Source organism: Citrus sinensis, chromosome 3 (assembly GCF_022201045.2).
Source record: "Citrus sinensis cultivar Valencia sweet orange chromosome 3, DVS_A1.0, whole genome shotgun sequence".
In the NCBI taxonomy this organism is placed as follows: Eukaryota; Viridiplantae; Streptophyta; class Magnoliopsida; order Sapindales; family Rutaceae; genus Citrus; species Citrus sinensis.
The window spans coordinates 5,680,823-5,706,914 of record NC_068558.1 but is presented as its reverse complement, the minus strand read 5'-3'; the positions used below and the strand labels follow the sequence as shown (position 1 = coordinate 5,706,914).

The 26,092-nt window shown below is 37.2% G+C and overlaps 6 protein-coding genes across 13 annotated transcripts; 3 read left to right on the top strand and 3 right to left on the bottom strand.

Moving 5' to 3' along the window:
• Positions 1-218: 218 nt before the first annotated feature.
• On the top strand, positions 219-714 carry LOC107176759 (uncharacterized). Its single transcript, XM_025098208.2, has one exon. It carries the CDS (start codon positions 396-398, stop codon positions 570-572), a length of 177 nt encoding a protein of 58 aa, XP_024953976.1. The 5' UTR covers positions 219-395; the 3' UTR covers positions 573-714.
• A 3,166-nt stretch (positions 715-3,880) lies between these two features.
• Positions 3,881-6,727, bottom strand: LOC102613452 (uncharacterized). Its single transcript, XM_006477151.4, has one exon. It carries the CDS (start codon positions 6,404-6,406, stop codon positions 4,139-4,141), a length of 2,268 nt encoding a protein of 755 aa, XP_006477214.2. The 5' UTR covers positions 6,407-6,727; the 3' UTR covers positions 3,881-4,138.
• Positions 6,728-14,391: 7,664 nt separating this feature from the next.
• Positions 14,392-19,306, top strand: LOC102612569 (uncharacterized). Of its 7 annotated transcripts, none has more exons than XR_008053129.1 (16): positions 14,392-14,891; positions 14,981-15,158; positions 15,290-15,344; positions 15,437-15,476; positions 15,573-15,626; positions 15,867-15,979; positions 16,096-16,161; positions 16,228-16,379; positions 16,495-16,555; positions 16,661-16,722; positions 17,168-17,272; positions 17,438-17,513; positions 18,117-18,143; positions 18,625-18,684; positions 18,773-18,861; positions 18,987-19,306. XR_008053129.1 is itself a non-coding variant. In XM_052437129.1 (16 exons), exons 1-16 carry the CDS (start codon positions 14,804-14,806, stop codon positions 19,010-19,012), a joined length of 1,323 nt encoding a protein of 440 aa, XP_052293089.1. In that variant the 5' UTR covers positions 14,392-14,803; the 3' UTR covers positions 19,013-19,306. The 7 variants fall into 7 exon arrangements, 6 of the variants coding, with proteins under 6 accessions (XP_052293089.1, XP_052293087.1, XP_052293091.1 ...); XM_052437129.1 differs by having other exon boundaries at positions 16,096-16,155; positions 16,237-16,379; positions 18,117-18,229; XM_052437127.1 differs by having other exon boundaries at positions 14,393-14,891; positions 16,096-16,155; positions 18,117-18,229.
• A 325-nt stretch (positions 19,307-19,631) lies between these two features.
• On the top strand, positions 19,632-21,207 carry LOC107176785 (uncharacterized). The gene is made up of 3 exons (XM_015529740.3): positions 19,632-20,693; positions 20,840-20,921; positions 21,014-21,207. The coding sequence occupies exons 1-3, from the start codon at positions 20,637-20,639 to the stop codon at positions 21,205-21,207; spliced, it is 333 nt and encodes a 110-aa protein (XP_015385226.2). The 5' UTR covers positions 19,632-20,636.
• Positions 21,208-21,254: 47 nt separating this feature from the next.
• LOC102612271 (heat shock 22 kDa protein, mitochondrial) lies at positions 21,255-22,555 on the bottom strand. The gene has a single exon (XM_052437133.1). It carries the CDS (start codon positions 22,037-22,039, stop codon positions 21,593-21,595), a length of 447 nt encoding a protein of 148 aa, XP_052293093.1. The 5' UTR covers positions 22,040-22,555; the 3' UTR covers positions 21,255-21,592.
• Positions 22,556-22,707: 152 nt separating this feature from the next.
• LOC102611975 (vesicle-associated protein 1-2) lies at positions 22,708-26,082 on the bottom strand. 2 transcript variants are annotated; one of them, XM_006477145.4, is made up of 8 exons: positions 25,695-26,082; positions 25,498-25,568; positions 25,117-25,198; positions 24,911-25,026; positions 24,658-24,822; positions 24,521-24,571; positions 23,684-23,761; positions 22,708-23,164 (listed from the first exon to the last, which is right to left on the bottom strand). In XM_006477145.4, exons 1-8 carry the CDS (start codon positions 25,744-25,746, stop codon positions 23,054-23,056), a joined length of 726 nt encoding a protein of 241 aa, XP_006477208.2. In that variant the 5' UTR covers positions 25,747-26,082; the 3' UTR covers positions 22,708-23,053. The 2 variants fall into 2 exon arrangements, with proteins under 2 accessions (XP_006477208.2, XP_052293092.1); XM_052437132.1 differs by lacking the exon at positions 22,708-23,164 and adding an exon at positions 23,186-23,338.
• Positions 26,083-26,092: the final 10 nt, after the last annotated feature.

Here is a 26,092-nt window from a genome sequence, read left to right as displayed (position 1 = left end):
AGAGGTAAACTTTTTATTTTATTTAAATTATTTAACGATATTAGTATACAATAGTCAATTGATATAAATTAAAAAAAAAATGGTGTAGAGAATTTTTTTGGTGGTTGCATGCAATAATACCGAGAAGGGACCCGCAAACAACTTGATTGAATCAACGCCTAGTTCCTTAAAGCCCAAGTCCGTCAGTGACAGCTGAACTTCGCAGAATGGGCCAGCAAGTCAACAATTAACGCAAAACCAATAAACAATTGGCCTTGAGGAACAAGTAAATGAGTTCCGTTCCGTCATGAATCGAGCGATTACATCATTATAAAATCTCAATTTAATTTCGTCTCAAAACCCCAAGTTCACGCAGACAATTAAGTAGTAACTGCCAGTCACCGGCGGCGGTGGTAATGGGTATAATCAAGAGCTGCTTCTCCTTTATGGCGGGTACGGTGTTCGGCGTCTATGTGGCTCAGAACTACAACGTCCCTAATATCAGGAAGCTAGCCGATACTGGCATTTTGATGGCCAAGCACATCGAAGAAAATTACCGCAAGCCCAAGAAGAAAACTGACCGCGATGATTAGTTCATCTTACATTCCCAGGTTTTAGGAATTTTTTTTTTTTTATCTTTTATAATGTCTGCCGTAACCACGAGCTGATAATTCTTGGCAAACTATGTACTCGAAATTTTAAATTATTTGTGTAAATTTAAATATAGTTTGTGAATTCGTGTCTTCATTTTATTAAATTTGACGTGAATTCAGTTTGGGGCTTATTTAGCAGCTCATAATTATGTGATAACTGGGAACTGGTGAAGACTTTGAACGTTTGATTCTGCACTTTCTTGTGCGTTTTGGTGTCAGGAAATTGCTTTTTATTCCAGCTTTTAAAAATGGTAACTTAGTATCCAAAAATATTGATACGAAAGCTGTTTACATCTGATGTTGAAAAACAATGATCCTAATTTTAATGATTTTCATATGGGGATTACAGAGACGTAAGCTTTTGATCAATCAATCAAGGAGGCTTAATCCGTGTCATGTTGATATCTGGAGTTCACAGTCACTTTGCTCGGCTGAATTGAAGTCCACTGAGTAGTTCTGTATATCTTCATCATACTTGCTTAATGTTTTTGATTGGGTGATTTCTCCCTAAGTAGCGCCCATATCCTATGCTTATGTCTTTCTTGATCTGTTGTTGTTGTGATGATGGTCTAATGGAGGGTGAATTTCTTCTAATGGAGCAGCAGCTTGCTTTTTGATGATGCGTCTCCTGTTGCTAACATCTCTTTGCCATTAACACATTAATACCTCTCCATGGAGGTTAGTTAAATGTGATATAAAACTGAGTTTCCAGTTTCACAAAAAATAAGGGATGTTATTATATAAAATCTACAGAAATGATGCGGTTTGTCATGTTTACATTACAAATCTGTATCACAGATCAACTGTGTTATATATAATATTTACTTACAAGCATCCTGCATGTCAGTTGAATTCTTCTCTCTTCTTCTCAACTAGCCTCAAATAGCATGTTAACTTGGGATGCCCCTTTGGTCTAAAATTTTCAATATTGTTTCAGATTTACCAAAAAGGTAAACTGTGTTCCGCATACAGTCTTCTCTTTGGTACACGGTGCTACTCAAACAATTCAAGCACATGACATGTGGTAAGTTGGTGAGACAAGCACCAATTATATCGGAGGTCATGACAGCAATTACTTCAAACAATCTTTCTGTTGTCTGGTTGTTTCTGCTTTGGTGAATCAGCAGAATTGTTTGGCTTACTCTATATATGGAATTAGATGCCAATACCTTGATGGGTCAGTTTGAAGAGCTTTCCTTAAGTTCTTGGATGAGCTTTTTTTTTTTTTTAAATGATGGGCAGGGAGATGTTCTTCAAGGAGATGTTCATCAAAGAGTGAAAATGATGGGCAAAAAAAAGCTCATCTGCATCCAAGGAGATGTTCTGGCTGCTTTTTTTTTTGGCCCATCTGCATCCATTGCTAGTTCATTTATATCAACTAATTCATGCCAATACCTTGATGGGTCACCATTTTGTTCACGACTTGGTCGAATTTGATGCAACATTTATAGCCCGAGGAAGTAATTGACCTTTAGTTCTTGAGGTTGGGGGAGAAGTCTATGTTACAGATTCTGTAACATACATCCCCCACTCCATGCACTCCACGTGTCCCTGTATGTGGAAACAAACTAACAAAGTCAGCAAATGGCACCATTGGGGAGCTGGCTAACCTGGTCTGTAAGGTACAGAATCTGTACCGTAGCCAGCTCCTGAGGTTGGGTTACATATTCCTTTGGGAGAAGTAAAGTAGAGCATAATAGACCTGCTGTAATCAGTGTTTTGCAGATAAATCGAAGAAAGAATTTGCCAATGCAATTTATTGAAAAATTTATGATATTAATGATAGCACACAAGCAATTTCTTCTTTAAATTTATCAGATAACATGAGCTATATCTACCACTAATTTATTGCCTAAGAGGCTAATGTAAGTATATATATACTTCAATCTCTAATTCTCTATCCAAAAACAAACTCAAATTGAAAAATTTTAGCTTGGGGTGCTATATAATTATAGATCTATCCCTGAATCTATGTGTTTCTTGGATTTTATGCAGGGATAGCTATACATAGAGCCTAGTGTGGGTAATTGATCCCACTCAAGAAAAAATTTCATTTATTTTCATAATAATTTTTTTATAAAATTTTGTTTGGTTTAGGGCAAATTTTATAAGAAATTATGATAGTGGGGTCAGCTTTATAAATTATTAATTTTCATTATAATTTTGCACCCAATTAATTAATTATTTTTAAAATCCACCCCAGATTTTATGAAATAATATGGAGACACTAAAGTAGAAGGTTGAACTATGAGGTGATGGAAATAGGAAAATGATGGTGATATTTCATATAAGTTAGAAATTTTTATGAACATTAATACTTCTTGCAAACAAAATCATTAATTTATAAATTCTAAAAAATATATTAATTTTGAATTCTGACAAGAATATGGGATATTCTGAGATAAAACAATAAAAAATTGCGGTTCCATTCCCCACACAAAAACAATAAGCAGCCTTGGGGAACAAGAAAATGAACCCCGTTCCGAAATGAATCCAAACGATTACAAAATCTTCCAATAAAATTCCTCTAATTTCAACTGAGATAGACAATTAAGTACAGGCACCAGTAGCAATCGGTACAATCAAGGTATGCTTCACCTTTATGACCGGCACAGCCTTCGGCTTCTACTTGGCTTAGAACTACCCCCAAAGCCATTGAAGAAAATTACTGCAAACCCAAAAAACTAACCACGACTCTTGTTTCAGGTTAGAATTTTTTTTTTAAAATGAAATAAAAGATGCCTGTTGTAATAACGAGCTGATAATTCTTGACTTGATTTTACTTGAAATTTTAAACTACTAGTAGAAATTTGAAGATAATTTGCGATTTTGTGTTATAATTTTATTGTTAATTGTGTTAAAGGTGAAAGTCGGTTTGGGCTCAGATCATAATTATGTGAAAATGTAGTTTTGGGCTGTAAATTGTTGAGGTATAATTGAATTCATTTGCATGTGTGATGATAATTCTCGAGCACTGAAGCAACCAGGTCACGAGGCTTTCGTTGCGGAGCTTTCTGTCGATCTTGTAACTTTTGACAATGGCTACTGTTTCCATATATCTTCATCGTATTGAAGTTCACAGTTAATGTTATTGATTAGCAGCACTTATACCCAATGATTATGTCTTTCTCGATATGTTGTTGCTGTGATAACAGAGAATTTCATCTAGTAGAGCAGTAGCTTGGGTTTTGATTATGTATCGCTAGCATTATACCTCTTCTTCCCATCATCACATTGCCATTTTTGCATGTGGGATACACCTAAGTTTCATTTTCACAAAATTTAGGGATGTTGTCCCCCCCCACTTTTACATTACTTATCTACAAAAGTCTAGCAGATGCAGTCTCTCAATTTTAAGTTACTTTTCTGTACTACACATTCACTTTGTAATATTTACAAGCATTGCACATATGTAAGTTGCATTCTTCTCTCTCCCCTGAACTGGCCTCAAAGAGAAATGTAAACCATAATATATTTGCTTCTTTCAGTTCCATGCTTCTGTTATTTTACTCAATGGTTAGACAAAACTCGCTTGAAGGGGAAGTAGCAGTGCTGCTCTCTGATGTAGATGGAATCGAGAGCAGACAGTCTTTCGGCTTCTGCAATGATCGCCATTTGTCAATCAACACCATTTCTTCAGGATGTAAACTTGGGATGCCCCTTTGCTCTATGATTTTCAATATCTTTTCAGATCTGCCAAGAAGGTAAACTGTGTTCCGCACACTTTCTTCTCTTTCTTCAAAGATACTACTCAGACAATTCAGGGATATGACACGTGGTAAATTGGTGAGACAGGCACCAACTATATCGGATATCATGACAGAAAGTACTTCAAACAATCTTTCGCTTGTCTGGATATTTCTGCTTTGGCAGTTCAGCAGAATTGTTTGGCTTATTCTGTACATGGAATTAGATGCTAATACCTTGATGGGCCACTTTGCAGTGCTTTCCTTAATGTAACATTGATTCATATATGTCTCCTTTTGTTCCAAGTACTTCTTTTTTGCGGCGTCCACAAGTGCTTCAAGTATTTCCTTTGGGCTGTCTGCTTGAAGGGACAGTTTACGAAGATTCACATCCAGCCATTTATGATGAAGATCAACTTGTAGCCACACAGAGTCAGCCGCCTTCCTCATGTTCAGCAGATCTCCTTTCACATCTAGGCTTTCTTCTACGATTTTGACATACGTGAGGCTCTCATGCACCCTATCCATCAGATCTTTAACAAAACAACTTTTGATGTTTGGCAGTGCAACTGCAATAGTTGTCAGTGTCACTACAGGAAGAGCCCAACAATTTGGAGGTTCCACAACATCTAGACAAGGAACTAGGTAACTGTCAAAGTCTTGCACTCCCTTGAATCCTTGTGAATTCGATTGTTTCAACAGTTGAAGGAGATGTTCTGGCTGCTGCTTTTTCCCCTTTCGCATCCAATGATCAGTAGCATCACAATTATTCTTCATTATTATCTCAACTAGCTCATTCTCACCTTCGAGATGCAGAACAAAACGGCTAAGATCAAGCTTTGAGCTGGGTTGTGACTCTGATCTTGATTCATCTGAAATATTGCAGTTTGGTCTGAACTTCTTCAACAACCCTATGCAACAATCACAGAATAACAGAATCCGGCTCACAAAGTAAATGGAAATGAATTGGATTACCTTGCTCGCTAACACAATCCCAGTTTGCATTCCAATGCACACATTAAGGCATTTACTTTTGGATTCATGGAAAAGTTTCCTGCATGGCCGATTTGGGATTTGAAAAACTGATGGACACTCTTTCAACTCTTCTAGCATCTGAATCCAGTACCGTTCTACTTTGAAGATCTTATTGATGCAAATTTTCTTGCCTCTGCTTGGGCATCTGAAATTTATGGCTGTGAACCATCTAAGTGCTGGGGCAATTGTCCCAACTGCTACTGCAATGGTCTGTGCAACAAGAACTAAAGTGGTTGACCACTTATAGTCGGACTCCCCAGTACAAAATTTGAATGACCAGGGCATCAAGTAAGATCGGAGCATGGTTTCTGCTAAAGTTAAGGCACTCAGGAGACATAGTGCACCAGAGGCAACGCATGTTACTGAACGCCCCATCACAAACTGGGGACTGCAGGTATGAGCCATCACCCAATGTTTCATTAGATGTTCTTTGAGCTTTTTCACCACTGGTGTGTCAGCTTCATTTGAGCCTTCTTTGAGAGCTAATTCATACTTCTTATTGTACTTCCTTTCTAAATACTGCTTGTTGATTGGCACAGTTAAAGCCGAAAAACTAATGATGACAAGCAAAACAAGCATGAGAAACATGATAAAAGCATGCTCTTTCCAGAAAACAAAGATTACGCCAGTGCCTAATTGGATGCAGATGTTAACAATCATGGTAATAACTAGAATTCCCAAAGCTATAATGTCCATGAAGAGTTCTTTGGTGTCCATGGTTCCAAGAGAAGGCATAGTATTACCCATTACCGTACAGATCAAGGTGGCACTGCTAAGCTTTGCGAGTTGATCCTGTCTGCGAGGCATAGCGGTGTTCAGATCCACTGAAAACTTGACTGCTACGGCTATTATGGTCAGGGAAGTGGCGTTCAGAGAGAAACATTTGCAGGGGAACCAGAATTTGCGCTGGCGGAAGCCGTGAAGTGCATCACAAGCCATTGAGACTGCACAGGCTAGAGATGCTACTGCAACATAGATGCCGATCCACGGCATGGGCTCACTGAACTTTTCTTCATTCAAGTTTCCATCGATGCTGCAGCCGAGCCTACCCATCTTCTTCTTTATCTAACACAGAATCGATTTCTTAATTATCTTTTCTTTATGGCTGAGAATTATCGATTCTGTTTTTTTCTCATTTATTGTTTGATCAAGAGTTTCTCCCAGTTTCCGAAAGGCGTCGTCTTTTAACTGGGATTCTTTTTATCTTTCCAGTTTCCACACAAGAACACGATGCTCGTGTCTTTGACGCTGGAAAGTCAAGTAGAGCATGATAGACCTGAAAGGCTGAAACCGATGTTTTCCAGATTCATTGAATTTTTTACTTTTCAATTTGCTGGTGGCCGCAGGTGGTTGGTCGTTTTTTATTAAATTTTGAGTGTGAGTTGTGGCATACGCACTTGAGTTAGACATTCGAGTGCTACGGATAATATTATTTCATTGAGTTTTGCTATGGGAAATTTGTAACCTACCCCCAAATTAATTGACATTTTGCACCGCGCACCCAAAAAAAATGACGTGTTACACTGCGCCCCCAATTCCGTTAGTTTTTCGGTTATTATTAACGGGGAAAGGGCAAAAATGGAAAAGCAAAGTGATATTTAAAAATAAAAAATTATATTGATCGAAAACCGCGCCAAGTCATTTCATCTATGATTTTACTTGTTAAGTCGGCAAGGACAGGCATAGAAAAAGCAATTCCATGGATCCAAAATCGAGACGATGATATGTAATTGGGCGCCAAAAAAACCACCTAACCCAGACTCATATGCAAAGGAGATAAAATTTGTGAGAGCCATAGTGGATATTGGTGTGTGGCTATGTGCATTTTACTAACAAGAGAGGAGAACTCAGTGTTTGGTCGTTGAAGAAGCCCAGGTTAGTAAGAAATCTTTATTTATTTTTTGTTGATTTGGTTTTCCATGATGGCTGGGTCTTTATTTTTTTTTTTAACACTCACAGTAGCTCCATTTTCACTCACTACCCATTTATTTCCTCACCATCTTGGTCTTGGTTTTCTTCCCTGCTTCTCATTCGATTCCTATCATAGTGCTCTGTGGTAAATTTTTGTTTAATTTTTCTTTTAAAGATCGAATTTCGTTGATGAAGATTTTATTTTTATTCATAGCAATTAATAGAATTCTTTGAATGCTTGCTTTTGCCTACCCATTTTATTTTAATTAACTGAAACTATATGCATGTTATTGCACTATGTATGTGATTGGATCTTCAATTTCACTTTAAATGCTTGCTTTTGGTAATAAATTTTAGTTTAAAGTTCATTATTTGCATGTTATTGCATTATGTATGTGCAACTCGAGATTTTCGGGCTTATAGTTTCACTATTTAACGATAATGTCGGGAGAGGATTTAGGTGAATTGTTTGCACCTTCATCTTACAGAATATAATATCTATATTACATGACACTAGCTGTAAACATTAGGTATTTAAGGACAAAATCTACTTTGTACAGGTGAAAATGGATGATGCTGATAATACAACTTTTTATGTCACATTCAAAGACACAACACATAATCTTGGTGTCATTGATCCTGACAAGTTGAGTATAGTCTCTGTTATCAACAAAGTTCTAATGACAGTGTATGGAAGAAGGATGACTCATGATGAGAAGTTTAATCTAAATGTTTGGCAATCTTGGGAGAGGAAGAAGGTTCAAATTGTGGATGATCATGATCTCATTGTTCAGTTACAGGAGCACCACAACAGGCTGTGCTATGATATGCAACTTTACCTCGACGAGATACATTCAGTTACAGAGTCAACAACAAAAAGAGCGTTATTCCAAACTTCTGAAGATATCACTTCTGCAGCCCCTAAAACCAGCATTCCAATCATCATTGATCAGAATAATCTTGTGTCAAATGTCCCTCCTACTAGGATAAGTGCCAACTCTGATTTGTTTGAGGATTTTATGGACATCTATTTTAGATCATCAACAGGCCAGCAAACAGTATCACCAAATCAGAGCAATAAAACAGACACTATTGATACTACTAGTGATAGTAGTGTTGATAAAACCTCTTCAAATTGTTCTGATGAAACCCCACAAAAGAACAAAATTACAAAACATTGTTCCATCTCTTCTCAGCTTCAGCAGCAACAACAGATGTCGTATCTACGTGAACCAACACCTGATACCCCAAATGCCTTCCCAACCCAACCAACACAGAACCCTGACTCACAGGTCTTCCAAACATATAATGTTTTTCAAAGTTGTGCTGATAATGGGCAGAAATCCACAAGAACTAAACCTATAGCTTCCACATACGACTTTGATGACAGTGATTATTGCTTGACTGAATCCGAAGAAGAAGATCCATATCATCCACGAGGTGCTGCAAATGTTATTAATTCTGCAGCCCCTCCTATTGATCAAGCTAATGAGGGCTATATTCATTCTGATAATAGTGATGTGGATTGCATACTATCTAATTGTGACAGTGATGATAATGAATTTGGTGAAGATTCTAATGATGAGACTGATGAGGTTTTGGCAAAGATGGATGCAACAATGAGAGAAAACATGTATGTTCCCAGTGAAGACCCTGTTGTATTTAGAATTGGACAATATTTTAGAAACTTTAGGCAGCTAAGTTGGGCTTTAAGAAATTATGCAGTTGAAAATAGGTTCAAAATGTACAAGCACAAGTTTGAAAGATCTAGAATTACAGTTGGTTGTGCCTTCTTTCAATGCCCTTGGTTTTTACATGCAGCAAAGACCAGATTCGGACCACCATTTCTTATTAAGAGACTTCACAACGTCCACACATGCCAAAGAGATCTGAAAAACCCTGAATGTACAGCAGAGTTCATAGCTGTGAAGTTTGCATCAACATTTATAGAGCAGCCAGACACCAAGGTTGAATGGTTTATAAGCGAACTTAGAAGAAGATATGGTGTGAAGGTTAACAAACATAAGATATACAGAGCCAAAAAGAAAGTTTTAGAGCGTCAAGGTGCTGATCATGAGTCAAGTTATCGGCTAGTGAGGAGTTATGCGCAGATGATACTTAACAAGATGCCACAGGCTCTGGCACTTGTTAGTGTGATCAGGTATCATGTAGAACAACCCAAGACTTACTTTGACAGATTTGTTGTATCCTTCCCTGTATTAAGAGAATGCTTTAACCAAGGTTGTAGACCTTTCTTGGGCATTGATGGATGCCATTTGAAGGGCCCTTACAAGGGTGTACTGCTATCAGCTGTGGCCATTGATGCAAATGATGGAATCTTCCCAATTGCTTTTTGTGTGTGTAGTGTTGAGAGCACTAGCACATGGACATGGTTTCTCAGGCACTTGAATACTTTTTTAGGAGATAATAGGCAGCTCACCTTTATGTGTGATAGGCAGAAAGGTATTCAAAATGCTTTAGCGTTGGAGTTCCCTAATGCACATGTGAGGTATTGTGCCAGACACATTCTAGCCAATCTGAAAGCAAAGCATCCACACTCTGATTTCAAACCACATTTTTGGGCAGCAACAAGGGCTTCAAATCGAAGAGCATTTGATAGAGCTATGGAAGAGTTGAGAAAGACAGATGAGGGCGTATATGAGACACTAAGGAAGCTACCAGCCAAGTTTTGGTCCAGACATGCTTTTGACAATAATTGCAAGTCTGATCATTGTACTAACAATGTGACTGAATCATTTAATGCATGGGTTGGGGTTCAAAGGAAGATGCCAATACTGACAATGCTAGAGTGGATCAGAAAAAAGCTTATGAAGAGACTGATTAATAGAAAACAGAAAGCAATGGCTTGGGGGAATAAGATTCCAAGAAGAATTTATGACAAGATGATGAATCATTTGAAAATTGGAAGTGTAAATCCAATTTCAAGAGCTAGCGAATGGTTGTATGAAGTGGATGACAGCTATAGAACCTATATTGTTGACCTTGAACATCATGTTTGTGACTGTGGATATTGGCAAGTAAGTGGGATTCCTTGCATCCATGCCATGCCTTGTATAAGCCACAGTCATAAGGACCAAGCTGATTTTCTCAGCCCATGGTTAAAGAAGGACACTTACATAAGAGGTTATTCGTGGATGATTCACCCAATTCCAGATAAGGATTCTTGGCCAAATCCTGGTGGTGATGAAATTTTGCCTCCTTTAATGAAAAGGCCTCCTGGAAGACCTAAGATTAACAGAAGAAGGGAAGCTGATGAGGTACCACCAGAAAGTAAAAGATACAGGCTCCAATGCAAGTGTTGCAAAGAGTATGGTCACAATAGAAGAGGTTGTCCTGCTAACCCTGAAAATTTAAATAAGAGGACAAGATTGTACAAGGTCAGTTGGCTAGCTTCCGTTGGAAGTTTTAATTTTTTTTTTAATGCTCTTTACAATAGAGGACAGCTGTATAACAATAAATTTTTTTTTGTTTGCTTATGATTTGTCTCAGCGTCATCTGAGAAGCTATTTAACAAGGCGTGAAGGAGAAGAACAAGGTCGGTAACTATTTAACACAATTTATTGTTACATTGTTGCTGAATTTAGGCTGCCCTGCTAAATTAATTAATTCCCTGCTAAATTAATTAATTAATCTTACTTGCTGCGTTAATTAAATACCTAATTACTTGATGACATGAATTGTTTGATTTAAGCAATTAAATTAGCATTCTAAATTGCTACATTAAATACATGTCAAATAGCATTATGCATATGATTTAATTTATATTAAGTAAAGTAGCAATTGAAAGATGTTTAATGCCATAGTAAAAGATACAGCTGCAGCATTAGAAGGACCTGCTTGTGCATCAATCGTTGCTCCAAGACAGACAAGTGATAACATCCAAGTGGCTGTAGAAGTTGAAGATATAACAACATACAATCTGCGTAATTCCAAGAAGCATAAGACTGCCACTCAGGCAGGCCCATCAGCTTCAAAGAATTTGGTTAAAAGGAAAAGGATGGAAGGAAGCAGTGATGCTACTTGGGTGGGTGTCCAAGGCAAAAAGATCATAACAGCTGCTGGAATTGACCCGAGGGAAGACCATCGAAGAGATGAACATAAAGCTAAAAAGAAGTTGGACAAAGGGAAGGCATTGGCTTTCCCACCATGAAGGGTAAGTTATATGTTTGCTAGGCCAAAAATTAATTTGAATACTTTATAAATGGAAGTTTTATGGTATTTGTAAACATATCATCTACACTTATTATACATGAGTATTAGATACATTATGCGTAATATTTCATGTATATTATTTTAACTTGGTATGATATTTCAATAATGTCATTTTAAATGCAGTGATCGTGTATGTTTGCTTGAAGCATTGGCAGTAGCAGATTTGCTAACAAGTAGTGGAGGTAGTATAACCATTTTTTGACACCTTCCACAATGCCATTTTGAACCACCCGACCGACATGAAGATCAACAGGCTTGTATTTTGACTTGCTCTATTTTTTACATGAAATTGGAGCTGTAGTGTGCAGTTTGTGATAAGTAGTATATAAGTTGTGCAAGGTTCGTGGCATTTTGTAAGTTGTTGGGCATAAGACTCATATACAAGTATTAGAGATTAGACCAACAATTCATTTTGTTTTTTGGTTTCAAATGTATGTAACCATAGAGGTTCTAATTAGAATGTATAGGCTGCTGCCAATGTTTGTTTGAGAATCAAACAGTAATTTATATTAGAATGCTCAAATCAGATCAGGTATTACAGTTAATATATGTCTTGCTTTTTTGTTACAATCAATCATTCTACACTATTATAACTTGCATTATAATGTATTACAAACAACAAAACTAGTAGCATCAATATGGTTGTGAATTGATACTTTTTCAGTTGATGAAGCATGGTTTCAATGTTGGTAAACCTATGATGAAAGGCGTCAATGTCTAATTTGTCACTAAAACTACGGCTGTTGTGAACAGCTTCTTCGACCATGTATGGATTTGCTTGTTCTTCAAATAGGTGTGATCTTGCTTGAATTTCTCCAGCCTCCTCTTTAGTTGGCTCCCACCATCTAAAAAAACCACATCCATGGTCATTAGGACAGCAGTAGTATAATCTATTGGGATTTGGTATAGATTTTGAAATTTTGATTGCTGCTCTGCGTTGACAGTAGCATATTTTGTTGTGAAACTTGATAATGCCCCCATTGATTAAATTCCTCTGTGATGTTGGGTGGGTTGATGAACTTGATGCACTCCTCGAACTGGACATCTCTTCTCTTCTTTTTCTATGGATTATTCCTTGTAATGTTTATGATATGTACAAAGAATGGAGTCACAACTGAAAGTGTTATGCTTAATTGTTGAATGTGGTATGCTGTTATTGTTGCTGATGTTTTAAGCTTGCATTGGGTGAAAGTTGAAGGTATGAAGTTACTGCTGATGTTTATTGTTGAATGTTGATGGAGGCTGGTTGTGAGGGTGTGTGTGTTGAATGTTGATGGAGGCTGGTTGTGAGGGTGTGTGTCTTGAATCTCTATATATTTGGGTGCTTAATTTGACCGTTGGAAACATATATAGCCGTTGGATCGAGGCTTCAACATTCACTTAAGTTGAATGTTGCTTCATTCATGTGCTGCCACGCGGCTGTAAATAATCCATATTTACTTGGCCATTCAAGCAAATGTCTATCGCTAGCCTCATCAACGATGTGCAAAGCCTTCATACAGGGATAATAACGTCAATTAACACAATAAAAAAATGGTCTTTTGTAGCTTTAGTGTTTGAATTTAAAAAATGGGTATTTTCGTCATTTCATTAAATTTCACACCATTCTGTTAATAATAACCGAAAAACTAACGGAATTGGGGGCGCGGTGCAACATGTCATTTTTCTTGGGTGCGCGGTGCAAAATGTCAGTTTATTTGGGGGTAGGTTGCAAATTTCCCTTTTGCTATTTACCCGGGTCAAACCCCGAAAGTTAAAACAAAACGACGCCGTTTTCTCTTCTTCATGAAATGTTACCGTTTCATCCTAGCAAAAGCAAATGCTCCTCTGCTCTTCGTTTTCCTCTTCCTCTGCTCTTCGTTTTCTCCTCTTCGTTTCCCTAGGGAACGACATAACCCAATCCTCTTCCACTCCTCTTCGTATTGTTCGTTTTGTTTAAGATCCAAATTGGGAAAATTTCCTCCTAAACAAATCTCGTTTTGTATCAAAAGGATTTGGGGGCAAATTAAGATTTTCAACACATCCACAGAAAGAGAGTGAGAGTGGTGAGTGAGTTATCAAAAATGGTGAGAGCCCCAACGTATAATGGAAGAGGAATGAAGAAAGGTGCATGGAGTAAAGAAGAAGATGATAAGTTAAGAGCTTATATTCTGAAATATGGCCACTGGAATTGGGCTCAACTTCCCAAGTTTGCTGGTATTAATAGATCACATCAAGTTATAAAAATCACATCAACTAATATATGGGATCTTTATTTCTTGTTGTTGATAATTGTTGTTTAATTATCAAGGAGTGGCAAGAGTTGCAGGCTGCGATGGATGAACTACCTGAGGCCATATATAAAACATGGGAACTACTACACCAAGGGAAGAAGAAACCAAAAGGAAACGACTACACCAAGGAAGAACTACACGATTATTGAAACGACTACGTTTCATGGAAGCAAAAAAAATAAACCGGCATCATTTTGGTCTAATTCGGGGTTTGACCGGGGAAAGTAGCATTTTCCTATTTCATTAGGAAGCTGACGTACTCGATGATGCCAGAAATGTCATCGAACTCTGAAGCTGTCTTGATTCTCTGGCATAATTCAACTCTTTTCGGCTGAGGAGTAGTTATACACAATACAGAGTCAAAGCCTTCAGGAGTGACTGACGGTCAATATACGGGCATGTTTGAACTTTTGGGTTACGGGCCTTTCTAAGACTCCTAAGAAACACGTTTCTGAATTTTAGACTTTGTTTGACCATTTGCCACATTGATTGGAATGCAAATACTGGATTATGTTGGTCCAACAATTTTGCGAAATCCGTTAACTTGATTGTCCATATTTCTCACATGCCTTCAAACCTTCGTTTTTCAATTTGCAAATTTGTTCCCAGACTCTAGTGACCAAAAAAAAAGGGGAAGAAAAAAAAAAAATACTATGTAGAAGCTAATCAATTTGAGTTGAAAGATTTTATGACACAAATCATTTGGAAACTTTGACTAAAAGCTTTCATTTTTCCAGACGACTTGTCATACACGTCTTCAATTTAATATGACTGATCATTTAGTTTTGTTTGGATAGACATTTATTCCTCCATATATTCGCTTTAAGACCGACAAGTCGTGTAAAACAAAAAAAAAACTTCCACTACGTACCTTTTTCATCAACGCTTTCGGTGACGCATCCTGCTTTCCGCCTCGTCGTTCGTGGCGTTCTCTTCTTACCTCGAAACGCACCGTTTTTGGTTCACCGTCGGCGGTTACCGAATTCAATTCATCGCGACGCAGATACAGTCATACAGAGAGACTTTGAAAAAAATGACGACGAGGACTAATTTCTACAAGAATCCTTCATCCGCTTACAAAAAGGACATAAGCCTCTCTTCTGTTCTCCAAAACTTGAGAGGTACTAAATCCAATCGTCCCTTTTGTAAGAAGATTTCGGTCTATTTGGCCTCTCTTTGATATTTTGGTTACTTATTCAAAATTTTGTAGCATATAATATCGCCACGGGAAATGCTTCTCCTATTGAAGAACGACCTCCACCCGAAGACAGAAATCCCCGCGTGAAACGTCGTCGGTTTTCGAAACCACAGCCCGATAGTTGCAGCAACCCCGAAGATGAAGGGAAAGATGGTCCCATGTCTCATCAAGACTACATTGACAAGAGAAGGCAATTTTTTTTTTTTGGTTTTCCTAATCAAGTTTGAGATTTCTAGCTTTAGTTATTCCAATTAATTATTATCAAATGATGATAAGTTAATATTGTCTTTTTTCTTTTTTCTTTTTTTTTGGCTTGAGCAGGAAGGAAGTTAGCTCAAATCAGTCCTATTCGGAAGAATTAACGGCTGATGTGTTGGTAATCACAATTGCATTTGGTTCCATTTAATTTTGATTTTAGTTTTTGTATTGTATGTTTATAATTATAAATGTTGGTCTCTTTTGTCGCAGATAACTTCTAGTTCGGTTATCAATTTGGTCGGTTACGATAGTAAGTTATATTAACCTTATAAATTTTACTGTATCTGGAATTTATATGTTTCAGTGTATTTCTCTCATGTTTACCAAACATATGTTGCAAGCTCAGGTGATGACAATGATTCTCCAGAATGCAAAGAAAGGGAGGATCCTCTGAACTCTGGTTTGTTTTTCTGTCATCTTATTGTTGTTTGGAAAATAAGTAGTTAATAATCTCTCTGTGTTGCAAGAATTCTAACTTCCTCCGATTAGTTGTCGCAAATCTTGCTCATTTCTTCAAAATTTCTAAACATTTAAGTAGTATTTTTTTTCCCCTAAAAAATTAGCGTTCAACCTTTCTTTTAGAGCAAGTATACGGCTGTAGTTGTTGTTGTGTAATTAATTTGGTTTATTTTCTCTTCAGATAACATAAGTGAAGTTGAATCAATTAAGAGTAGAAGTGAGCAACGATATCCTGTTGCTGGAGAACCTGTTTGTGTAGTGTGTGGTAAATATGGAGAGTATATATGCAATGAGGTGGGTTATGTGGACTGTGTATTTTCTATTTTACATTTTTGGTCACTTTATTACCGTTTTATTACCATTTTCCATGCTCCTACACACCTTTTATGTAAGTTTGTATGTCTTGACAGACTGATGATGACATCTGCAGCCCGGAGTGCAAAGCTGAGCTTCTGAAAAATCTTAAGCCAGTTGAGGTGCCTTTGCAGTTGCTTAAAATTTGAGGTAGCGAAAGTAGTTTTGTTTTTAACTGTCTTTTATAGTGTTATCAGGGGTCCTCAAGTAACGAAAATTCTGATGTCTCATCATCTACATATGAGGTTGCTCCTCCAGTGCCCGAGTTTGAGAAGGACTTTTGTGTTAATAACTGCAATCAATGGTCCAAAACAATATCTAGTCTTTGTACTTATGAATGGTATGTCTCTTCATCTAACATCTCCTCTGTGCATCATGTGTGTATATGTATTTCTTCAAGCATGTCAAATGGGAATTATGGCTGTTTTTGTTTTTTGACAAACTTCTCATTGCAGCTGGAAATGTAAGAGGCCTGGGCACCTTGCCAAAGATTGTTTGGTCATGACTAGTAGCCAGGTAGTAGTCATGCTTTCACTGCAAGTACAAAAAGTTTGCATTTCTTGGTGGCATGAGTATATGTTGACAGTGGATTAGCTATATTAAAGTTAATTTGGCATGTAGGAGGCCATGGGGCAGAAGAAGTCCACTTCCATATCCAGAGATCTTCTTCAGCTGTATAGAAGGTGCGTAGTACATAACCTCATTCATTGTCCTCTTGTAATATTTATTTTCATTTTTATTTGTACATGTATGTTTTTCTCATCTGTTTCCACATGCTACTGAACAAGTATGTTTTCTTCTTTTGTAGTATTTATAACATATGAAGTAGTAAAACTCTGTTTTCCCATATCAATTTTATGGTTGCCCTTTTTTTTTGTGTTGAATGCCTGCCTGGTAGATCTAAATTCTGTTCCTCAACCACAGGGCGTGAATATTTTGGTTTGGTCTCTGAAGTTAGTAGCTGCAAGAATTTGTGCTGTCTCCTTTGATTTCTTCTTTGTAAATATGGCTGGCATGAACAAGCTGAAAATTACTTCCCAGCTCCCCCTCTTTTTTTTTTTTTTTCCTAACTTTTTTTGTTTTGAACAACCTGGAACTCACAAGGATCTCACTCTCTTTTATGTGCAGATGCCACCAAGTTGGCAAAAGCTTGTCAGCAGCAAATTGCAGTGCGTGCCGTGGCTCCTTAAATTTGGCCACTTGCCTTGATTGCAGTGCTGTTTTTTGTGACAAGTAAGTAGCAGAAGTCCTGTTAGTTGGCCACTGCCAAGTTTAATTTAGGAGTGAAATTGTGAAATGATGAGATTTTTTTGTCCTATCATTCTTTTATTTGGAAGGAAAAATTTATTTGGTTTTGTGTTAGTGGTGAGATTTGCTGATAGGGTTACCTATTTTCAGTGCAGGGCATTTGAATGAACACATCAAGGGACACTCTTCACATAAAAAGTATTTCTCTCATAAACTCAAGCGCTTGGTGAGTATTTTCATTGAGATCCAATAGACAGTAGATTTGATGCTGTTGTTTGTCTTGAATTTATGGATTCTGCATTATAATTTATTCTGATTGGTTTTGGTTTCTTAATATTGAATATGTTGTAAGCAGCATCTTAGTAGTGTCACCATTGAGTCCTGGTATTCGAGAGCATAAACTCTGTTGGCAGATTTTTTCTATTGCAACAGTGGTCAAACTACGTGAAACTCAACCATTAATTATTTTATGATATAGAAGTGCACGAGTTAGTGGACCGGATCATCTCTTTATATGAAATTGAAATTAACCACATTCAGACAATATATATTTGTGTATTTTCTTTGAACTCATGTAATCTCTCTTAATTATTCAAGGGCTTAGTGCACAGATGCAAATAGAATTTTGGATGCTTTACTAAGTTTAGGGTTAACGACTATTTTAGTTTGGTCATCACTTTTCATGGCTTGAGATCATACCGAGGAGAAACCTTTATGCACATTTGTTTTTTTGCTCACAATCTGCTGTAGTATTATTCAAGTTTAGATATAAGATGCATAAGTTTATGTCATCCTTCTGATTAATGATGACAAGATGCTGTTGATGTAGGTGAAATGCTGTAAATCAACATGCAAGGTGACTGACATCACTGATCTTATGGCTTGCCACTACTGTTTTAGTAAAGCCTTTGACAAGTTCTATGATATGTACACTACAACTTGGTATGTGGATCTAACTGCAAGAATTATTAGAGTTGTGTGAGGATGGCGTATGTTGTGCTTTCATGTTTTTTTTTTTTTAATTTATATTATTCCTTGGGATCAAGTATATCATTGGGGAGCTGCTGTTCGACGGGAAACCACTTTTTTGGTCTCCTCATGTAACTGTAATTCCATGGTTCTAGATAATACAATGCACTGGTTATTTGTCCAAACAGTTGGATTAGCCTAAATTACCTGTACAAGATAGGTCATGAATATCCTTCTGATTATCTTTCAAACTAAGCTTCATAAGTTTCCTTCTGGGAATTGATTGTAGCTTAAACCTGTATAGGACCGTGTTATCTTTTGTTTCATTCTCTTACTTTCTCATATTCACCTTTCTTTGCTTACTGTAGGAAAGGAGCTGGACTTTCAATCATTTGGAATTCAATATGCTGTGAAGATCACTTTGAGTGGTATGTCCAGTAACATCACTGCCTGTCATATTTTCCTACTACGTTCTGTAGAGCCATTGACTTTAATTATGAATTTTCATTGTTACAGGCACAGGATGAATTGTTTAAATGCTGACGTAGAAGACACAGCTTATGTCATCAGTAGGACTAACAGAAAGGATAAGCAAGTTCAGATCAGTGAGTTTATTTTCTGATGGAGTTGTGATGACAAATTTACTGCCATCTAAACACCCATTAGAGCACCTACTAATATTCAATATTGCAAGAGGAAGAATAGCTATAGAAATGATCAAATCTTACAGTCACACTACAGGATCACTTCCAGTGAGTTTGATCGCAACATCCATGTGGTGTATTTTACTTTTACCTGGGTGAGCATCAAGACGTGTACAAGACAACGAGGTAAAAATTGCGCTCAAGAATTTTCTCTGTTATATGCTGCAGTTTTATTGCTGTATGGTATGGACTGCAATATCACTCCGAATCTGCCGTCATGCACATGTTGAATTTTACCTGCCTATCCTGATTTTGATGCTTTCAGTGCAGCAGATATCAGATAAGCTACACGGAATTTTGTTTAGAATATATGATAATTTCTTATCAATTTACAAGTTTTTGTGTTGCTGGGTCTCCTCTCCCTCTCTCTCTCTCTCTCTCTTTTCCAGCATTTAAATTTACAGTTAATGTTTTCGAAGATTACGGTCAATTGTGACAGGCCTTGCAAGCCACCATCAATTTGCATTAGAGGTGAGCTAGGTGGTTGTAAACATTGAATTATGAGAGAAAATAAATTGGTGCCGCCAGTATTGAGAATGTTTGTATGCTTTTCTCTATTGCTACTTGCATTTCCTTAATGATAGAGAGAATTCAAGAGTGAGACGTGTGATTGCGATGGGAGGAGATTAGGGAAAAGTCGAAGCAATTTCATATACAAAATTGTAAAGATAATGCATTAGAAAGATTCAAAATATCTTTATATATTCCGGAATCTCCACCGTCTGAATTAATGAACCGTGCGTTCCGTGGTGATATTATAAAATTCGAGTTTAACCCTCTGACGAGAGATTGAGTGTGGCGATGTCTTTTTTAAAAAAAAAGAAAAGAAAAGAAATTAGAACTGTAGTATCAAACTATTAGCACACTTTGAATATTATTTAACCTTGGTTGCACGGGTGATGACGAGTCGCTGGGGCTTCTGATTGTGACCCTGATCCAATAACACAACAGATATTCAGGAGGTCAACTGATTGCATTGTTCCTTGAATGAAATTTATGTATTAAATTAGTTTTATATCTAGCTTGCAGATCCAAGCTCTTTAGCTCATTGCGTAGGAAAACAAAACTAACGACAAACTCTTCATTTTCAACGTACCTTTCTGAAGAATTGGAGTAAAAATTTGTCCACACCTAGACGCCTGCTGAATAAAGATCAACAAATATAACTCTGTTGAATAGCTAGCCGCTTCAATTCTTAACTTACCTTGTTTAATTTAAAATAATTTAGTAAAAACTCAATGAGGTCAGTCATTTGATAAACGTTGTTGAGAACATGAACCCCACAATTACATGCAGCTACGGGCAGCATGCGAGGCCAGTGGGTTTCGGTGGCCATAACGTGCTATTTTCTTGCCTAACAATTGCCCTTGAAGATGATGCTTTTTGTTTAATAATGTTTTCCCAAAAAAAAAAAAAAAGAAATGAAATTTTAAATATTGAGCAGTTGAAACTACTTGAAGAGAAGAGAGTGGCAAACAAATTAAAATGTGAATTTATTAAGAGTCAAAGATCTTCAAGATTGAATTCATGTATGGGTAGAGCTGATTACGCAAAAGTTTGGATTGAGTATGCGTGAGGAGAAGTACATGCTCCTCATTTAATGTAGGTACAACTAAAGCTGATCATCAGCGCCATCGGAAGATACAGCTCCTCAGTTCTTGTATGCAATTCTGAAGATGGTGGCGGTATCCAAGCAGTCTCTCTTATATTTTGAGGATCTAACGCTTCCTTCCGTAAGTTGACAATATCAATCGCCTCTTCTGATCAAGTTGACTCATGTTCATATGCATCGATTCCTAGCAAATTAAAGCATTGGATACAGCGAGTTGAGAGCTTGTTCTTTATACTCTAAATCTGTCTTCCTTCTACATGTGTTCAGTTTCAGGTAATAGTGGTGACTGCAAACATGGGCTGTACTCGATGCAGAGGAAGAGTCAGCCAGATTATTTCAAAGCTGACTGGTGAGGATTTCAATCCCTCTGGATAGAATTCATCGTTATGTGTTCTCTCAGCTTTTCAATAGTGCTCGTGCTAATTTTTAACTTTATTTCAGGATTAGAAGAGTACATAGTGGATGTACCCAACAAACGAGTAACAGTGAAAGCTGATTTTGGACTCAATAAGAATGTAAAAGATGATCCGACCAGAAGCCGTGTAAAGATTTCCGGGTGTTATCAGTTCTTCATTAGTGTTTCCGGGCTATTTGCTTCAGCAGCATTTTTGAGGTTCAAGCAAAAATCTGCGTGATTAAAGCTACTGTTCCATGTTTATTATCATTGCAGGGGCAACACACAAAACCCAACTGTCTCCGTGAACCTCATTCTTTTCTCGTTAAAAGAGTACTTACAAAAAAAAAAGCAGTATTTACAAATACTATTTTTAAAAAAAATTGAAAATAATATATCAACAAAAAAAAAGAATCGCGGCAAAGTGCTCAGTGTTTGGTAAACTTGGGTCTGATTTTGTTTTTCTAGAATACAGTAACAGAGGACACACATAACTTATGACTAACCCGTGCTTTGAAATCTAAATTAAAACTACAGCACCTAGATTATTATTATTATTACAGTAGCAGGACCCTAGTTAACTCATCAAGAGATCTCCGACTCAAGACTCGGGCTCGCTCGCTCGCTCACTCAACATTGACCTTGAACACATTCTTGGCCTCGTCTTCTTTAACTTTAGGCACCACAATTTTCAAGACACCATTTTTCATCCCAGCTTTGATATCATCGAACTTATACAAATTGGAAGGCAGATCAATTCTGGTAGAGTACCTTCTCCCATTCTCCTGATCATCATCGCCACCACCTGATTCTGATTCGTTCTGAGGTCCTTCGCCTTTGATGATCTGAGTGTTCTGTTGAACTGAAACCCTGACGTCCTCTTTGCTGAGTCCGGGCATGTCCATTTTCAGAATTAGATTGTTGTCATCTTCCTTGGCAAGCCAGCCTCTCCGAGAGACGGGAGACACAAATGGGTTGTCCAAGAATTGGTCCATTAAGTTCAGCACTTGGTTCAGACTCCTTGGCGGCGAAAAGGGATCCAACGCATCTGCAATTAATGCAGAACCAAACATGCATTAAGAAAAAAAAAATCAAACATTTGTATCCCCAGGAAAGAAACTGGGATATTTCGGGAGCATTTAATTAATAACTTAACGGGGAAGAAACTGGGAGAAGGATCACGACGGCGAGAGACTGAACGATCAGAGCGACGCTCAACATCAACGACCCGAGCGTTCGTGTTGAAGGAGCGAGAGACAGAGGCCGGGCGAATTAGATTACTGAAGAGGAGTCTATAGGCGCCGGCCCTCCTCAGCGCCATTGATGATGATAATGCCATTCTTTCTTATTTCGGCTTTTGTTTTTATTATTCGGTCTTGAGGGTTTAAGAAGTGTGCGTGGGGGTGTGTATAAATATGTGTATGCAATGGAAGGGGTAGAGGGGATGGATGTGGGGGTAATACGTGGAGAAGCCGAGAAGGGGAAAGGAAGACAGAACAAAGCGGTGCAGAAAGTTCCAGGGCAGAGAATAAGGTTCTAGAATAATCACGTAAATCTTCTTCTTATTACAAAGATATTTTTTCTCACTGCCTCGCTTTTAACAATGAAGAACATTTACAAGGTCATATAAGATCGTGTGATTGAATATTTAGCATTGCAGAAGATGAGAATTAAAATGGATTTCCGAAATTTGTTTCTTTCGAGGCTGCGCTATCAGGAAAACGAAGTACCATCGAAGGAATTTGCAGCAAAACTAAGCCGTAGATTTTATTAAGAGTCACTGGTATTTCCATAAGTGGAGTCTCTCAGGCTGAACACAAATGAAAATATAATATCCTCTTTTTAAGTTACAAAAGAATGCATGTTAACAGAAGCATGAATCACCGCATCAGATACACTTAATTTCAGCAAGCTAAAGACCCATAACCACACCTAAACAAAGTTCACTAATTCGATAAAAGCTAACTAAAGAAGACACCGTTATCTGCTCATCAGTTTGTCTTCTTCCCCTTTCCTCGTCTTCTTTGATCGAGGACAAAAGGGCATAGAGATGAAAATTTCAACAAAACCCTGTAGTGGACAGATACTTATGATTTCTTCATCACGTACCCCAAAACAATGCCGACCAAGCCAACCAAAATGACAAATATGAATGATACGCCACCACGATTTTTGTTGCCTTCACGCCTCAGGAGTTCCTACAAGTTGCAATTTTATCATGCAAGTGATTATCATAGTTCAAAGCTTTAGAGCATAAAGCACAAAAGGAAGAAGAAGAAACTTATCAAAAGCATACTCAGATTTGTGAAAGCAAGATTCTTTACAATGTTTACTATGGTTCACATACAAAAGTATCCCCAAATCTAATCAAGCTGAAAACACCAGGACAAATGAAGCATCAGAATTTGTCTTTCAAGACCTAAAAGTGGGTAGCATTCAAGATCATCATTGGGTTGACTTCCAATAAATCCATAAACCCCATACCCACATTACAAAAAGTTAATGATCTTGTAGAAGATGGACATACTTTATAGCATATATCTTCAAAAAGAAAAAAAATTATAAATACTAGGCATACAGTATATTGGAGGCTCAAAAATTAAACCAACCCTGTCCACTTCCGGCGAGTGAAGTAAAGAAATTGAAAAAGAAAAAGCAAAAGTCAAAGGACAGTCAAGTAATAAACCATAAAGATGAAGTTAAATGTAATCACTAACCAGATCCTGACGAAGCTTATTATTTTGTTGAACTGCATTATTTTTCTCATCTGTCAGCTTTGAAATAAGAGCTCTGGCCTGCAATAATCAGATACTCTCAAGAGCAAATACGACAGCTGTAAACTCTAATAAGAAATAGTACAAAAAATTAACACCACTGGATGCTACAAAATCTAGCTGCAATTTAGAGGACAAAAACAAAAATTTCTCAATTCAAAAGTCAAGGCATAGAGCTGCTGCCTGCTGCAAGTCTTGCAAACACGACAAGAATCAACACTAAACAAACCAACCATGTAGAAGAGAACCTCTATAGAGTGTCATTTCGTTGGTGTTGAAGCATAAACAATTTCATTATCATTAAACACGTGGAAACAAGCGTATGGAAAGGAATGCATGACGAACCCTAAATTAGTCTAGCAGCAGGAAAAGCAACTAGCATTGTGTTTCTGTCAAAATGCCCTAATGGACACCTAAGGAAATTGCAGTTAACTATGATACATCAATCCTGGGCTACGGGCTACAGGGATTATGAAATGAGGTGGTAGAATTTTTCAACACATCTGACAACAGAAGCAGAACCATAGATTCAATGAATGAAGACTTATTTCAGACGTATCCAAAACACACACTTATGAACTAGATGATCTCATCTCTTATTGCAGGTGTCTGCTTCTTAGTCTAACAGTTAAAGCCCTTTAACTAGTTATAAATCCCTCTAACAATACAGTATATGGCTTTTGCATTCAATGTAAAACAAATGAAGGTAGATATCTATTATTGAAAATAAGCAAAAATAAACTAAGCTACGCAAGGACACAAATGAATTTTAAACTTTACCTCTGTGCTTTTGTCTTGATGTTCAATCCGCTCAGTAAACGCTCTGGCAGCCTGTTTTCACAGAGAAAAAGCATGCAATCAATTTGCTTCTTTGATAACAAACAAAATGTAAAACAAAGTATGGGTCAAGCACTGACAGCAGCAAACTCAGCACTATTCACATGCCCATTGTCTGACACAGAACCCCTGGGTGAAGACCCTTCTTCCGATCCTTCAGGAACAGGAGATGGAGGTTGCGGTGGAGAAACATAAATCACTCTCAATTTGCACTCCTCAACCACATGCCCTGCCTCCTTATTAAACTACACAAAAGCGCTTCCACAAATTAAAAACTTCAAATTACAGATCATAAAAACTCATATAATCAACAATATCACTTAAAAAGAATACCATTTCAGCATTAATATCCTTGGCGGTTGTTCCATCATTCGTTTTTACACTCTGAAGAAGAAACTTATCCTTACATTGCATGTCAGGAGGTGCCTCTTTTTGCGCTTGCATGGTAACTAAATCAAGAGCAGGCATTCGCAAATTATCAACTAATACCAAAATCAAAAAATTAAAAACACTAGAAAAAAGAAAAATTAGCAATGTACCTATAATATCACATGTAGATCGAGGCAAAACAATCCCAGTGTTTGGACGCACACAGTACTTCTTTGGGTTTGTTGTTTTCACCTAAACATAATCAATAACAAACTTAGAGAAACCAAATCTACATTTAAATTTTATTTCCAATCATATAATCCTATATTTAAAAAATAAAAATAAATAAAACCCTATCAAATGTATATAATTCACGAAATTGTTCCATGTGAGAGTTATTAATAATTTATAGTTAGAAAATTTCGACACCTTTCCAGCAACAAAACAAGATTCCAAATTGCATCATACAACAATGATATTAAACGTTGTAGTTCAATATAAGATACAATTAAAAAAAATGACAACTTAACGTATAAATCAGAGAACGATACCTTAAAGGCTACATAATTGTCGGTTTTATTCGACAATTGAAGAGAACAAGAGATCTGCTTCTTCAGTTCAACTAATCATCACAAACCGGAAAAAAAAAAGAGAAAAAAAGGAAGAAGAAGAGACACAAATTAAAAACGGAAAAAAAATAAAAACCTAGAAAACAAAAACAGATCCAACAAAAAAAAGAGAAACTCACAGGGAAATTTGAGCTCTAGAGGCTCGATGCTTAGAAGCTCTCCCGTGCTCATTTTCCAAAAACAATGTTGAGAGAGAAGATCGAATCTGTTTTTATTGTTTTTGAAAAATAAAAAAGTGTGAATAAAAAGAAAAGGACTGGGGCGGACAGATCGAGAATTTGAGGTATGGTGTACTCGCAGAAGAAATTAATTGTGATGGTGGTTGATTAATGCGTAGTCGCTTGCTTTTTTAGTTTTGTTGAAAACATTTTCTTTTTTATTTTGCTTTCGACGGATTTAATGGAGAGAGCGAGCGAATAATTAAATAATTAGAGAACGTTCAGAGGAAAATCCACTTGCGGAAATAAATGCATCGCGCACCCTACTCTTTTGGGTGCTTTGTTTGGTTTTGGTGCTT

Excerpts from the sequence above, each read along its gene's own strand:
- LOC102611975 (XM_006477145.4), bottom strand. The coding sequence starts at position 25,746 with ATGAGCACGGGAGAGCTTCTAAGCATCGAGCCTCTAGAGCTCAAATTT. Across the intron at positions 25,569-25,694 it reads TCTAGAGCTCAAATTTCCCT|TTGAACTGAAGAAGCAGATC; the intron begins GTGAGTTTCTCT and ends TGTGATGATTAG. Across the intron at positions 23,165-23,683 it reads ATAAGCTTCGTCAGGATCTG|GAACTCCTGAGGCGTGAAGG; the intron begins GTTAGTGATTAC and ends TGCAACTTGTAG.
- LOC102612271 (XM_052437133.1), bottom strand. The coding sequence starts at position 22,039 with ATGTTTGGTTCTGCATTAATTGCAGATGCGTTGGATCCCTTTTCGCCG.
- LOC102612569 (XM_052437126.1), top strand. The coding sequence starts at position 14,804 with ATGACGACGAGGACTAATTTCTACAAGAATCCTTCATCCGCTTACAAA. Across the intron at positions 15,159-15,289 it reads GACTACATTGACAAGAGAAG|GAAGGAAGTTAGCTCAAATC; the intron begins GCAATTTTTTTT and ends TGGCTTGAGCAG. Across the intron at positions 16,380-16,494 it reads AGTCTTTGTACTTATGAATG|CTGGAAATGTAAGAGGCCTG; the intron begins GTATGTCTCTTC and ends TTCTCATTGCAG.
- LOC107176759 (XM_025098208.2), top strand. The coding sequence starts at position 396 with ATGGGTATAATCAAGAGCTGCTTCTCCTTTATGGCGGGTACGGTGTTC.
- LOC107176785 (XM_015529740.3), top strand. The coding sequence starts at position 20,637 with ATGGTGGCGGTATCCAAGCAGTCTCTCTTATATTTTGAGGATCTAACG. Across the intron at positions 20,694-20,839 it reads AGGATCTAACGCTTCCTTCC|TTTCAGGTAATAGTGGTGAC; the intron begins GTAAGTTGACAA and ends ACATGTGTTCAG. Across the intron at positions 20,922-21,013 it reads GATTATTTCAAAGCTGACTG|GATTAGAAGAGTACATAGTG; the intron begins GTGAGGATTTCA and ends ACTTTATTTCAG.
- LOC102613452 (XM_006477151.4), bottom strand. The coding sequence starts at position 6,406 with ATGGGTAGGCTCGGCTGCAGCATCGATGGAAACTTGAATGAAGAAAAG.